At 48.4% G+C, this 14907-nt stretch overlaps 1 protein-coding gene across 3 annotated transcripts in view; it reads right to left on the minus strand.

The window, feature by feature from the left end:
- Positions 1–14907, minus strand: part of TNS3 (tensin 3) — a 307051-nt gene that overhangs the window by 245784 nt on the left and 46360 nt on the right. For all 3 annotated transcript variants that reach the window (XM_019031413.4, XM_031012945.3, XM_055347356.2), the window contains exon 2: positions 7797–7908. In XM_019031413.4, coding sequence (XP_018886958.3) covers positions 7797–7908 — 112 coding nt within the window. The remainder of the gene's footprint in view (positions 1–7796; positions 7909–14907) is intronic.

The raw sequence follows: 14907 nt of genomic DNA on the forward strand, positions 1-14907 counted from the left end.
GAAGCCATTTCACATGGATTTGCCAGAGAAGAGCGGATCAATGAGCCAGGTGTTTATCTGCACAAATTCATCTGGATTGTCATGCAACTTACATTCCCTGTGCACCTACTGGGCTCTAGGCCCTTTGCTGAGACTCAGGATACCCAAGAAACAGCAGTGCATCGCATCATAGTAGGGGCAGTCAGCCCAGGGGAGCAGATAGATTCATAAACAAATGATCAGAACACAGCAGTTCCTCCATCGTCCTGACAATGCCCACACTCCCTGCCCCACCCACCTCCCCAGAATTGCCTGTCCCTCCTCTGTGCTCCCAAGGAGGCTGCAAATACCTCTGATAAAGCACTCCTCACACGGGATCCTGTTCCTGCTCACTACTCCAGCCCACTAGACTCCGAGCCCTGCGAAGCCTTGGTCACTGTGGGCATCGCAATGCACCAGCTGCCGCACCTGCTCAGTAAAAGTGTGCTGGTGAGGGTTCACCCTGCAAGACAAGACAGCACTCCACTTTGGGACGGAGGTGTCTGCCCTGTGCACAGGCATCTAGTGAACAACACAGAGCCAGCCCCTCATGCCTCCTGGGCCCCAGCTGAGGGCAGAGAATCACTGCCCTGGTGAACATCCGGATGGCTGGCTAGTCACTGGCCATGGATAGTTCTGGAGGGAAAAGGGCAGATGCTAGGAGACACAGCGGCAGGGCAGGGAGGCACCTTCCTGAGGACCTGGTGCTTGAGCTGAAACCTAAAGGATGAGGGTCAGCAGGCAGAGCAGCACAGTCCAGCAAGAGGTCAAAAATGAGCCCTGTGCAGCCGGCCTCTCAAAGCACCTGGGGGAGTCAGGAGAGACCAAATAAGGAAGGCATAGCCTCAAAGGGCCACCATGAGGATGCAGGCACAGGTTCTTCCCGCTGGATGGTTTACAGTTTCCCAGAGCCGTTCTCTGAGTACAAACAGGAGAGGAGCGGAGAGGCAAACAGGAGACTGGATCTCAAGGGCATCGCAGCCTGGGCAGACAAAGGGCCAGACCCAGGGAAGCTGGGTTAGGAAGCAGGAATGGGAGGTCTGCACGGCGATGGAGACCGGGGCCCAGCCCCCAGGAAGAAGGCCAGCAAGGGTGGAGCAGCAGGCAGGGCTGGGGGCCAAAGCCTGGCCAGGGGCTCTCCCATTCAGTGGATCTGGGTCCCAGGTATCAGCAGGGATGGGATGCCTGCCCCCCAAAAGTGGGGACACCATATCCCCCTGCCTTCTCAGAGGCAAGCAGGATCATAGATTTGTTGCTTGCATTAAGTTAGAAAACTAAAGCCTCTGTGCATCAGCAGCCTTTGCAGGCCTAGGGCTCTCGACGGGTGACATTCCCTGGTGTGTCTCCTTAGGCATTTCAGATCTGCCCACCTCTGAGCCGCAAGCCTCTGCACTGGTAGTCCGTCCCACCCACACCCCCAGGCCAGCCTCACAGCCTCCACGTAACTTCCCACCCCCCAGTACTCCTGCTCTGATGATGGGGGCTTATCTCAGCCGCCTCAGCCTACACCATGACACCTCCTGTCCACAGGGCCCCTTGGCCTCAACAGACCATGGCACCTCAGGCTTGGGAGCATCCCTGAACACCTCCTGGTCTCTAGCACACACATTAACTTAACATAACTGAAAAAGCTAATGAAAACAATCATGTCTAAAAGACTTCTGAAACATGGAATCCTGTATGTTTTTTATAAAGAGTTTCTAGGCCGGGAACAGTGGCTCACGCCTGTAATCCCAGCACTTTGAGAGGCCAAAGCAGGCGGATCACGAGGTCAGGAGATCGAGACCATCCTGGCTAACATGGTGAAACCCCGTCTCTACTAAAAACACAAAAAATTTGCCGGGTGTGGTGACGGGCACCTGCAGTCCCAGCTACTCGGGAGGCTGAGGTGGGAGAATGGCGTGAACCTGGGAGGCGGAGCTCGCAGTGAGCTGAGATCACGCCAATGCACTCCAGCCTGGGTGACAGAGCGAGACTCCATCTCAAAAAAAAAAAAAAAAAAGAGTTTCTATTGTTTATTAACATAATTCCTAGAGCTATGTGCATAAAAACATGATGTCTCCTCCAGTTTGGGCTACTGTTTAAAAATTACCCTAAACTAGGTGGCTTATAAACAGTTGCTTATTTCTCACAGCTCTGGAGGCTGTAAGTCCAAGGTCAAGGCACCACAGATGCGGTGTCTGGGGAAGACCCACTGCCTGGTTCATAGATGGCGACTCCTTATTGCATCCTCACATAGCCAAAGGGGTGAGGGAGCTTTCTAGGGTCCCTTTCATAAGGGCCCTAATCCCACCCGTGAGGCTCCACTCACAAAACATATCACCTCCCCAAGGCCCCACCTGCTAATGCCACCATCCCATGGAGGGTTAGAATGTCAACATAAGAATTCTGGGGAGACACAAACATTCTGACCATAACACAGGGCACATGTGAGGCAGTTCCAAAAAACTATCCCACAGAAAGAAGAAGACAGACACTTCTCCAACAGAAGTCCTCAAGATCTCAGTGCACATATGCCCAAGGGCACAACACTCACCACATGCTAAAGTCAACAGCGCCAGAAACCAGAGGTGGGCCCGTCCCTTGAGTCAGAATGCCTCTGCCTCCAACGGTGCCCATGGCTGCTGTTTCCTCCCAATGCCTCCACCAAGCGCCTTGAGTGGGGGTCCCTCCTCGGGGATGCAGCCTGCAAGTGCTCCCTGAAGGGCGGTGGCCCTCCTTCCTCCAGAAGGCAAAGGTTTTCCTTCATCTGGGCCAGTTCCTGGTTCCTTCTCCTGATAATGGACCTCCTGCCATGAACTCAACAGGACATGCAGCTTCCCAAGCCTACCACATCCTCAGCTTCTGCCAGTTCTCTCTGCAAAAAGCAGCTGTGTGCTTGCCACCACCCACCACAAAGAAAGGACCCAGGGACCATGGGGACAGAACCTACTGAAGCCCACCAGCCCAGAGGGCTCAAGGCAGAAGAGCTTCACCATATGGGACTGCTAAGAGGAGAGCAAGGAGTGAGGGAGGAATTCAGACACAGACACACAAGAACACACATGCATGCACTGCAGGCACCCAGGCTGGAAAGGTGAGCACAACTCACCACACCACCCCCAGGATTCACAGCCAGCAAGCTCAGGGCAACTCTTTGGGGAGAAGCTGAACCAGCGCCCTCTGAAAGGCGGCACATCCAGGGTGCAGTGCAGCACTGCCTGCCAGCACGAAGCAGCCGTCCCCTGGGGAGGCGGTGGTCCCGCCCTGCCTCACTGGCCTGCTGGCAGACCAGGCCCTTTCACGTACACCCCTCCCTGAGTCCCAGCTCTGCACCACTGGATCTGCATTTTCATGCCCATTTTAGGGTTGAGAAAATGGGCTTCATAAAAGCCTACTGTCCAAAACTGCCCAGGGTGTGAGTGGCACAGGCAGAACTTGACCCCACATCCTGATCTCTTTCTACTGCCTCTAGACAAGACATCCCATCCTAGCTGAGGGGCCCAGAGCCACGAACAGGGACACAGCAGGAGCAGGTGCCTGTGTGTCCATAATGCCTGCATCCTGGCTGCCCCTGGAAAGGAACCAGCCTAAAAAGGCAATGGGAGCAGTAATGCATCCCTGCGGTGGAAAGTAAGCTGTAGGGGAGGAGGAGGTAAGGAAGAAAGGGATAAACCAGGCATGAGAAGAGGGGTGAAGTCACCTAACATCATAGCTGTCCATGAGTGATTTTCTTCAAGGGATAAAAAAAGGTACATGGCTGTTTTTTCCCTTGTTACCTCCACTGACCAAAAATCTATTTCACCAGTGAGAAAAACCAGTGCTACACTGGGTTCCCTGGAGTAGAGGAGCATTAGCCAAACAGGACAGAAGATAATGCTGCACGAGGACAGAGCTGGCAGCCCCGTTGCTTGTCCATGTTGGGTACGTGTGGGGTCCTCCAGGCCAAAGTGGGCCTTGAATCCTCAGAGGTGACGCTCTAGGTGTCTCGCTGCCTCACACCGAAGCAGAACTCCAGAGAGTTCCAAGAGGAGGTGGGAAAGCATCATTACCAACAGAAACCAGTAGATGGGCCATGGGGCCACCACACTGGGCTTTGTTCTCGTGAGTGCCTGGATGTTGCCAGAAGCGTGTGAAATTTAAACCAGTATCTGGAGATAGCATGCCTTACTGCATCTTCCTTAACAACCAGGTGACACACAGCAAGATAAGCCTGTTGAACATCTTGTCCAGATAGGGCACTATTTATTCCCTCTCTTCTCTTTCAAGAACTAAAGCTGCTCCTGTGTGCATGCACATTTTCTCTGTTTCTATCTCCCTCAAGATAAGATAATGGACGTCATAGAGCAGCTGAACTCTACAAAGTGGTCTGAACAGGAGGGATGCTCTCACATGTTCCCTCACAATGTGGAATATCTGTGCGCTCAAGCAAATGCATTCACTCAGACGCATGCACACATGCACACACATGCAATCACAGGTGTGTGCACTGCTTGTCCTCATATGCATGAACTCAATCATGCATGCATGCACTGCACACATAGCCAGGCATATGTGCACCCACACACTCAGGCACATACACACCACTCTGGCAGGCCTCCTCACCCCTGCCTAATATTTCACACACCACATATTTAAAATGCCACAAAACAGAGTTCATTTGGAACCAGAGGATCAATCTGGGGTCCTTCCCTGGCCCTTTTGAGAGTGTGCAACTGCAGGACAGAGGAAGAGACACAAGTCCCAACCCAGGGAAGGCACCAAGACAATGATCCTCCAGATAAAGAAAGAAGACAGGCTCCCCGCCGTCCAAGACGTGCTTGCGCGTTTCACAGCTGGAGGCCGTGCTTTCTCCAAGCTCTTCTCTTTTGTTGGTTCCATTTACTCTGAAAATAGTCGATACTACTTAAATGGCAGGAACAGAATACTGAAGTACTAAAAAGGATGTCTGAGATAACTCTTCAGTAAACTCAGTTCTCCTTTATACAAAGAAGGAAAAATTACTCCTCAAGCAGTATAACCAACCTAGTGCAGCCCAAGCCACTGTGGTAAGTTGTGCAAAAGGCCTCTGTGTCTAAGGAGCTCCCCCACTGGATTACAGCTCAAGGATGTGTGGTGCAGAGGCTAACCAAACACACATGCAGCATCAGCCATGTGGAGCTACCCACAGTGGGTTCCCTTCAGAGCAATCCTAACACCAGTAACAAACCTAAGTGCCACAACGCTGGCTGTGCACTTTAAGCCTGACTTCTGCCCTTGGAACAGCCCTTACCCTAAGTCCTAGACCCAGAGTGAGGAGACTTTGCCCCTGTCAGGGGCAGGGCCAGGACCCAGCTCTGTCTGACCTCCGCCTTTGCTCCTAAATCAGACCTGTCCCCACATAGCATCTGACAGGCAGAAGTCAGTTCATGGGGAACCTTTGGCTGTGCAACTTTGCCTGGGACGTCATCACAGGGTGAGGAAGCCGAGAACAAGCCCAGGGTGTCCCTGCTGATGCCATGCTGCTCATGACAGCTCTCCCAGTATCGCCCAATGGCTCCGCTGGCACAGGACCAGGGCTCTCGGATCAACACCAGGCCCTGACAGCTCTGATTCCCAGGCTCTCTGTGCTGCTGGTTTCGTGGTTCCAATTCAACCACGACTTTCCTTTTCCTTCTTTTCACACTTGGGAGTCAAAGTTAGAGACCAAAATTTTAAAATATGAGCATTTCTGGCCGGGCGTGGTGGCTCACGCCTGTAATCCCAGCACTTTGGGAGGCCAAGGCAGGCGGATCACAAGTTCAGGAGATGGAGACCATCCTGGCTAACATGGTGAAACCCCATCTCTACTAAAAATACAAAAAAAAAAAAATTAGCCGGGCATGGTGGCGGGCGCCTGTAGTCCCAGCTGCTGGGGAGGCTGAGGCAGGAGAATGGCGTGAACCTGGGAGGCAGAGCTTGCAGTGAGCCGAGATCGCGCCACTGCACTGCAGCCTGGGTGACAGAACAAGACTCTATCTCAAAAATAAATTAATAAATAAATAAAATAAAATATGAGCATTTCTATGAGAATGACATTCAAAGATGGGGAGACTCCTTGGGCTTCTATTTTTGCCATGTTCCTGGAAAGGCACAAAGCCCCTACTGGACCCTGTAGGGTATGTGGGACACAGAGGGGCTGCTGTATTTGCCCACAGACATTTTAGAGCAAGCTTGATGGAGGACGCCTGTCCGAGAGCATCAGTGCAATTTCTCATCACCTTACACGTGCAGGCCCCAAACACAAAGGGCCACCACATTTGGCTGACATGGCCCTCCTGAACTGGACAAGCTATGCAGGGGAATGGCCAGTGACGGGCCACAGCATTCACAGATGACCAAGATATCCCCAGTGCAGTGCCGTTTGCAAGTATGGGCTTAAAACAATGGCTCACACCTGTAATCCCAGCACTTTGGGAGGCTAAGGCAGGAGAATCACTTGAGGCCAAGAGTTTAAGAGCAGCCTGGACAACATAATGAGACTGTCTCTAAAAAAGTAAGAAAATTAGCTGGGCATGTGGCGCATGCCTATAGTCCAGCTACTGGAGTGGCTGAGGTGGGAGGATGGCTTGGGCCCAGGAGGTCAAGGCTGCAGTGAGCCCTGATCATCCCACTGCACTCCTACCTGGATGACAGAGCGAGACCCTGTCTCAAAAAAAAAAAAAAAAAGTTTTGAATCACAGGATGTCCTATCAGTTGGCTCAGAGTACACTACAGCCCGTGTTCTCTGCCTTGGATGCAGATCTAGATGAATTACACAGATGGCTCCCTGGTCTCTGGCTTCTACTTAGCGACCACGGTGGCCGGTACCCACCACTCATCCAACACATTCTTCAGCACTGACTTCTCCAAGGGGCCGAATCAGAGGAGGGGCACCCCAGTCTTCTCACCCACACTCAGGCCTTTGAACTGTAAAAGAATCCCAAGAGCCCCTTAGAGGCCCCTGGTCACATCCTCAACCCATTAAGGTTTGACTGCGTGCATCTTTCCATCACGGGCACCCTACTCTAAAGTCACCATCAGGGACCATCTGCTGGGGGTCTGCAGGGAAGGAGGCACTGAGGGGGAGGTCCTAACAGCACAGAAGCCCACAGGCTGAGACTCTGCACATTTTCTAGAGGAAATCCCCAACCCCACAGATGAAATGACGCCAAAGAGCAGCCCCCGCACTCTCCAAGGACCTGGTCCTCCTAGTGACTCCCTCTGTGTGGTGTACCCCACTGGTCCGCCAAGCAGCCCCTGCCCCCCACCACTCCCACATTCATTACAGTCACACGTCTCTTACTAGATTTATTAATGTGCATTGACAAAAGAATTGGCAAGTTCCATTCATTACTTGACGTCTAAATATCTGGTACCCAAGCTGGTGGCTTAGTTTAGTGACAGGATCTGAAAGGGGCCATACCAAAATGAACCCGAATTCTAAAGATACAAACATTTCATTCGCAAACTTGAGTAAGAGATCTGAAAGTCAAACTAAACAACCTGAGTTACTGACACTTCAGAGCAGACCCGAGAATAAATGATTAATTTACAAATTGCTGCCTCCTCTCCCATCGGGAAACTCTGCTCTTTCTGTAAAAATGTCCTCATGAGCACTTATCTATGTAAATACGGTTGGCCCCTGCTAAGTAAGGGGGTGGGGGGTTGGGGGACATATAAACTAAGAAGGGGAATTCCATGATTTAACTTTCGGAAACTCCCGAAAAAGAGTTTTCGTTTTGTTTTTTGTTTGTTTTGCTTTGGATTAATCAGTGAGAGAATCATAAACACAGACTTACCTCGGCATGAAATACCTTGACCGTCAATAATTTGTTTGCAAACTCCACACACTTTGGATTTTTTAAAGGCCTTGTTCTTAAAAGTGTGCAGACTCGAGGTTAATTCTTCCGGCTGAAAAAGTAAAGGAAGAAATTGTCAACGTTTCATCTCATAGTTTGTTTCTTTTTCCTTTTCATTTTCGGGAGATAATCAATCTAGTGGAATTGTAAAGAGCAAAAACAGGAATTTTACCAAGCAAACAGAGAACAAGAAACCATCTTAGTGATGCTAAAATTCCCAAGACGACCCACGGATACCCTGTTAGCATTCCCAATTCCAGAGTCCTAGACGGACGTTCACTCTCACCCAACTCATCAATCACCACATGGGGTGCCTAGAAACATTACATCAACCAACATCATTATGTGAAAATGCACTCCCTTCCAGACTTCAGCCGTAGAGCCACCTACTTCTGTGACAAAGTAATCCACATACACTTCTAGACTCTCAACCCTTTTTCTTGGGAAAAAGTAATTAGCTAAACAGCACAATTACGTTATGAAGAAGTCAACTGGCTTTCCTGGTTCAAAGGTGTTCCAGAATCACCACTAAGCTCTTGAGCCTCTCTGAGCTCTCCTGCAGAAGAGACAGTCCAGCCTGTGATACACATGTGGTTCTTCCTCAAACACAATTACAAGCATTAGCACTTGGAAAAACTAACCACTCAGCTACCTATTCATGTTTGTAGAGCCAAGGCTCTCAGCTATATGATAACCTTATAAGAATTCAATTTGCTTTTAGAGTCAAGCGCTAATCATATCTATTTGCTGATATGTGACCGTGTATTCTATCAGTACTTAATATCCATATGGATTTAGTGAGGCCATTACTCACCCACTGGAATAATTAAATTTATTTGAAAAGATGAAATGGTATTTAGAATGTGGAATAAATGGTACAACTACTTTAGAAAATGGTTTGACAATTTCTTATAAACTTAAACATACACCTAACCTATGACTCAGCAATTCCATTCTTATTTACACTAAAGAGAAATAAAGCCTATGTCCACAAGAGAAAGAATGGTCATAACAGCTTTATATAACCCAAATGTCCATCATAATAACTATTCTATATGCTAGAAAGTTAAGTAGAGATCTGAAAAAACATAAAAAGATCCAAATCAAACATTCATTGAGGAAAATGTAAGAATATGAGATGCAAGATACACTGGATGAGATCACTGGCAGATTAGATCCTGCAGAAGCACAGGTGAATGAACTTGAAGACATCAGAGTACAAACCTCCCAACGCAAAGCACACAGAGATGAGACAACCTAAATAAATAAATAAACAAGCATCAGTAAGCTGTGGGAGAACTTTAAACAACATAACATATGTGTAATGGAGACTGACGGAGAAGGGCAGGGAAGGGGGGGATATTTGAAAAAATAATGGCTGAAACTTTTTCAAACCAGGAGGAAAACTATAAACCCACAGATCCAAGAAACTCAAGAAATTTCTTGGCCAGGCACGGTGGCTCACACCTGTAATCCAAGCACTTTGGGAGGCAGAGGCGGGTGGATCACCTGAGGTCAGGAGTTCCAGACCAGCCTGGCCAACACGGTGAAACCCCGTGTCTACTAAAAATACAAAAAAATTAGCCAGGCATGGTGGTGGTGCCTGTAATCCCAGCTACTCGGGAGGCTAAGGCAGGAAATCACCTGAACCCAGGAGGTGGAGGTTGCAGTGAGCCAAGATCGCGCCATTGCACTCCAGCCTGGGCAACAAGAGTGAAACTCCATCTCAAAAAAAATAAAAAAATAAAAAAAAAAATAAATATATATATATACACACACATATATATATATTTCTAGCACAAGAAATGTGACAGGAACTACCCCAAGGCATACAATAATCAAATTGCTTAGACCCAGTAACAAAGAGAAAGACCTTAAAAACAACCACGGGGCCAAAAGACACATTACATGCAGGGTACCAACCATTAGGATAACAGGTTTCTCATTGTTTTAAAAAATATAAGTGAGAAGACAGCAGTATAATAGGAAATAGTGAAAGATGGACACAAAGAAGGGAACAGATACCAGGGCCTACTTGAGGGTGGAGGGTGGAAGGAGGGTGAAGATTGAAAAACTACCTATCGAGTACTACGCTTATTACCTGGGGGAGGAAATAATCTGTACACCAAACCCCCATAACACACAATTTACCTATATAATAAACCTGCACATGTACCCTGAACCTAAAAGTTAAAAAAATAAACAAAATAAAATAAAACAAAATACTGAAAGAAAACTTGTCAATCTAGAATCCTGTACCCAATAAAAACAGCTCTTAAAAATAAAAGTGAACCAAAAACTTCTTAAAATATGCAAAAAAAGATATACAATTAAAGCCCAAAAAAAATCATCACCAGCTGACACATATGACATATTAAAGACAGTGCTTGGGCAAAAAGGACATGGCAGATGGAATTATGGCTTTACACCAACAAAGGAAGAGCACCAGAAATGTTAATTACACAGGTAAATTTATGAGTTTTTCTTATTATTTAAAGCTCACCAAAAGATAATTAACTGTTTAAACAATAGTGTAACGTGACATATGACATATGTAAAAGTAAATTTTCTGATAAAATAGCACAAAGTTCAGGAAAGAAGAAAAGGAAATATACTATTGATGACAGCGGTTGCTACCATCACGCTGGCTGCAGCAGGGAGGTGCGGCTGGGGCTGCACTTTCCATGGAGCCGGCGGGAGCTCTGCCCCTTCTGAGTTGGGGTGGGAACTCCCTGGGTGCCACTGCAGCTGCCCAAACTGCAGCTGTAGATCCAAGTCTCCCTGTGCTCTTGAGTGGGGACAGGAGCAGGCAGGATCTGCCCCCCGGGGTGCAGCTGCAGCCACCATCCACGGCTGCAGACCTGGGCCTCCCACTCCACCAAGCAGGCGAGAGCTGGGGAAAAGCAGGAGCTCCCTGAGTGCAGGCAGCTGCAGCCACCCTCCCAGGCACAGGACCCAGGCATCTCTGCGGCCTGCACCATCGGGCGCATGGGAAGCCCCCCCCCCCCCCCCCCCCCCCGCCCACCATCCCTGCTGGCTCAGGAGTGTCTGTTCTGGCTGCCTGGCCTGTCTCCTCTCCCGGCCCCCACTTCTGATCTCAGAGTGGGATTGGGGACAAGTACCAGGGCCTTGAATGGCAGCGGTAGGCAAAGTCCTGGGCAGAAGGGGGTGGGTCCTCAGTAAGGCCCCACCTTCAGGCCAGGGAGGGCCTGTAGGCTGGGGACGGGCTGCCAGTCCCACAGACTGGAGTGGGGACTCATGGTGCCTCTTCCAGCCGGCCCATGGCCTCCCATGGACCAATCAGCAGGCACTTCCTCCCCTCCAAGGGCTTTTCCATGTTCAGCCAGAGCAAGAGAGAGGACAGAGAGAATGGAGAGACCACAAGAGACCAGCTGCACAGAGGAGCTACCCTCTATGCCGAGAGCTTCAGAGACCTGCAGAGATGTTGGGACTTCCAGCTGCAGAGAGGAACTACCCTCTCCAGGGCCTCCTCTCTGCTCAGAGCAGCAGAGGTCGGGATGACCTGCCTACAGAGAGGACACTGTGGGTCTCCTCTGAGCTGTTTCACACTTAATAAAGCTTATCTTCATCTTCTTCACCCTTCCCCTGTCTGCCTATCTCACTCTCCCTGGACACAGGACAAGAACTCAGGCAAAGGTGCCACTGGCCGCAGAGGTTTCCAGCCAGAAATTGGACACCCCAAAGATCCCATAAGACTATTTATAAGGCTCTCATAGTATTCATGAAGTAGATATAATATCACTTGAAGGTAGCCTGTGATGTTACAGAGGTAGAGTATAAACCCTAGAGCAACCACTAAAATCATGAATTATAGGTAATAAGCAAACAAGAGAGATAAAATGAAATAATAAAAATTATTCAATTAATCTAAATGGCAAAAGGAAATAAAAGAAAGGCAGAACAAATAATAGGTAGGAGAAATAGAAAACAAGTAGCAGGATGACAGATTCAAACCTTGCCATATTAATAATCATATTTATGTAAATAGTCTAAGTATCTCAATTATAAGTCAACAAAAGTTGTCAGATTTTATATATATTTTTTTTTCTTTTTTTTTTTTTTGAGACAGAGTCTCGCTCTGTCGCCCACACTGGAGTACAGTGGCGCAATCTTGGCTCACTGCAACTTCTGCCTCCCGAGTTCAAGCAACTCTCTGCCTCAGCCTCCCAAGTAGCTGGGATTACAGGCACCCGCGACCATGCCTGGCTAATTTTTGTATTTTTAGTAGAGACAGGGTTTCACCATGTTGGTCAGGCTGGTCTCGAACTCCTGACCTCGTGATCCATCCGCCTTGGCCTCCCAAAGCGCTGGGACTACAGGTGTGAGCCACCACACCTGGCCATTTTTTTTTTTTTTTAAAGGCGAAGGCTAGAGAAAAGAGGTACCTTGCTGATGTTAATCAAAGGGAAGTTGGAGTGGCTATATCAGACAAAGTAGGCTACAGATCAAAGAACATTACCAAGGATATAGAAAGTCCTCTCATAATAATAAAAGGATTGATTCATCAAGAACACATAACCGTCCTAAACATTTAATCACTGATATGGTTTGACTGTGTCCCTGCCCAAATCTCATCTTGAATTCCCATGTGTTGTGAGAGGGACCCAGTGAGAAGTAACTGAATCATGGCGGCAGGTCTTTCCTGTGCTGTTCTCCTGATAATGAATAATTATCATGAGATCTGATGGTTTTATAAGGGGGAGTTCCTCTGCACAAGCTCTCTCTCTTTGCCTGCTGCCATGTGAGATGTGCCTTTCACCTTCCGAAATGATTGTGAGGCCTCCCCAGCACGTGGAACTGTGAGTCCATTAAATCCTTTTTCCTGTATAAATTGCCCAGTCTTGGGTATGTCTTCATCAGCAGCATGAAAATGGACTAATACAATCACCTAATAAAGAACTTCATGGCCAAGCGCGGTGGCTCATGCCTGTAATCCCAGCATTTTGGGAGGCCGAGGCGGGTTAATCACCTGAGCTCAGGAGTTCAAGACCAGCCTGGCCAACATGGTGAAACCCCGTCTCTACTAAAAATACAAAAATTAGCTGGGCGTGGTGGCGGGCACCTGTAATCCCAGCTACTCGGGATGCTGAGGCAGGAGAATCGCTTGAACCCAGGAGTCAGAGGCTGCAGTAGGCCGAGATCATGGCACGGCACTCCAGCCTGGGTTGACAGAGTGAGACTCCATCTCAAAAAAAAGAAAAAATAAATAAAGTAAGGGAAAGAGTCCTGAACCAAGCAGAAGCCTTCACATAAGTTCTGATACCTACACTACAAGCTCTGTGGCCCAGGACAAGTCCCAACCTCTCTTAAATAGAAAAGATATCCTCCCCCTCCTGTCTCTTAACAGCTATTGTAAATGACCAAACGCTGTATCATCTATCAGTTCATAGGAATCACTGGGGCAGTTTTTAAAACAGCTGACCCAGGCTCCACCCCAGACCAATTAAATCAGATTACCTGGAGGTTGAATCAGAACACTGGAATGTTGTCAAACCCCCCACCCCAGCTCCATCCCGTGATTCTAATTTGCGGCCAAGACAGAACCACCACTGTATATAACCGACTATACTGTAAGTATCTATATACATTTAAGGTACTGTTATTATGTAGTTGTTCCTATGTCGGTATCTGGTTTTTTTCAAAGAGATTGCATCCTTTCTGATAACAGAGGTTGTGTGTTCAATGCTCTGCAAAAGAAGGATAATGATGCTGCTAATTATGCAGTTGGTAACACTAGCCAAGTGCTTCTGTGTCATTACCGTAATCACCACTAGTCTACAAACCGTGATGGTGAGATGCAAAACCGAGATGCAGCACCACACAGCCAATGGATGAGGCATATGAGACTCAGGCCTCATATGCCTCAAGCCCCAGTCTCACGCTCAGACAAGAGTAGCATTCAAACACCTAACAAACACATCTCTCTATCGCAATGCAGCAGCTGGTACCTACTTTTCACTCGTATTGCAGTTATTTGTTTATATGCCTTCTCTCCCGTGCTAGATTGCAATTACCTAGATGCAGGACACCAGGCTCTTTCCCCTTTGTCCTCTTAGGGCCCTGCCCAGCGCCTGGCAGACAGTGGACCATGGACCCTCAATTAATATTTGTTGACCAAATGAATTAGCCACAGTCTGTGGGCCAAGGAAAGATACTGTGACCTTTCATTCCTCACAAATACCTTTATTCCAACCAGGGAGAAAGAGGCACTGTTTTCCTGCAGCTTTCTTGCCCACTGGTCCACAGCTAGAAAACTTAGAAAGAGGGAAACAGCATAAGCACTGTTGCGAGGGCTCAGCCATTTGAATTGCTGGATCTCTGAGGAGTTCATTTAAGATAGTGTAATAACATCTGCTCACGCTTCATCTGTACATAACATCTCTATTGTGAAATGAGACCAGACGGGATTAGACTGCCCTTGTTTTCACCTGATACTGTGCTTTCATTTCTCCCAAAGGGGGAGAGGAGGCAGCAATGATGAAGCATTTAGCAGGCTCAGTTCAGGAATCTAAATTGCACTTAATTGTTAGGAACAAAATGTTGGAAGGGTAGAGAGCAGGCTGCTGGTTCCACAAGGACTCCCTGAGGGGGACACAGTAATTAGTGCTGGTCTTGATTGTGAGGTCTCTTTTGAGAAAGAAAAATCTCTGCAAAATTGAACAGGGAGGTGCTCCACATGAATGCTGCACTCTGCCGAAATGCAAAACCGCAGGGATCTCTCGGATAGGTTCTCCCGGCTAAAGGTCGCCCCGGCAAAATGGTTACACACGCAAAAGTGCAAAGCTGCATCAGCACAATCCCAGCTATGTTTTCCTTTCAGGAAATATTCAGCTCCACCATAGTAAGAGGATTTAGGTGGACATTCAGGCACCTGGGAAACCTTCAGAGGCATTCTGGAGAGGCAGACACTGATCAAAAACACATTCCCAGCCCAACTTTACTCTGATGTTAAACAGCCAGGAACACTTCCGGGCCTCGGGGATATTTCCCAGCCCACAGGGGGCCGGTATCTGGGGCAAGAGGGACACCC

This window comes from Gorilla gorilla, chromosome 6 (assembly GCF_029281585.2).
Source record: "Gorilla gorilla gorilla isolate KB3781 chromosome 6, NHGRI_mGorGor1-v2.1_pri, whole genome shotgun sequence".
Taxonomy (NCBI): domain Eukaryota; kingdom Metazoa; phylum Chordata; class Mammalia; order Primates; family Hominidae; genus Gorilla; species Gorilla gorilla.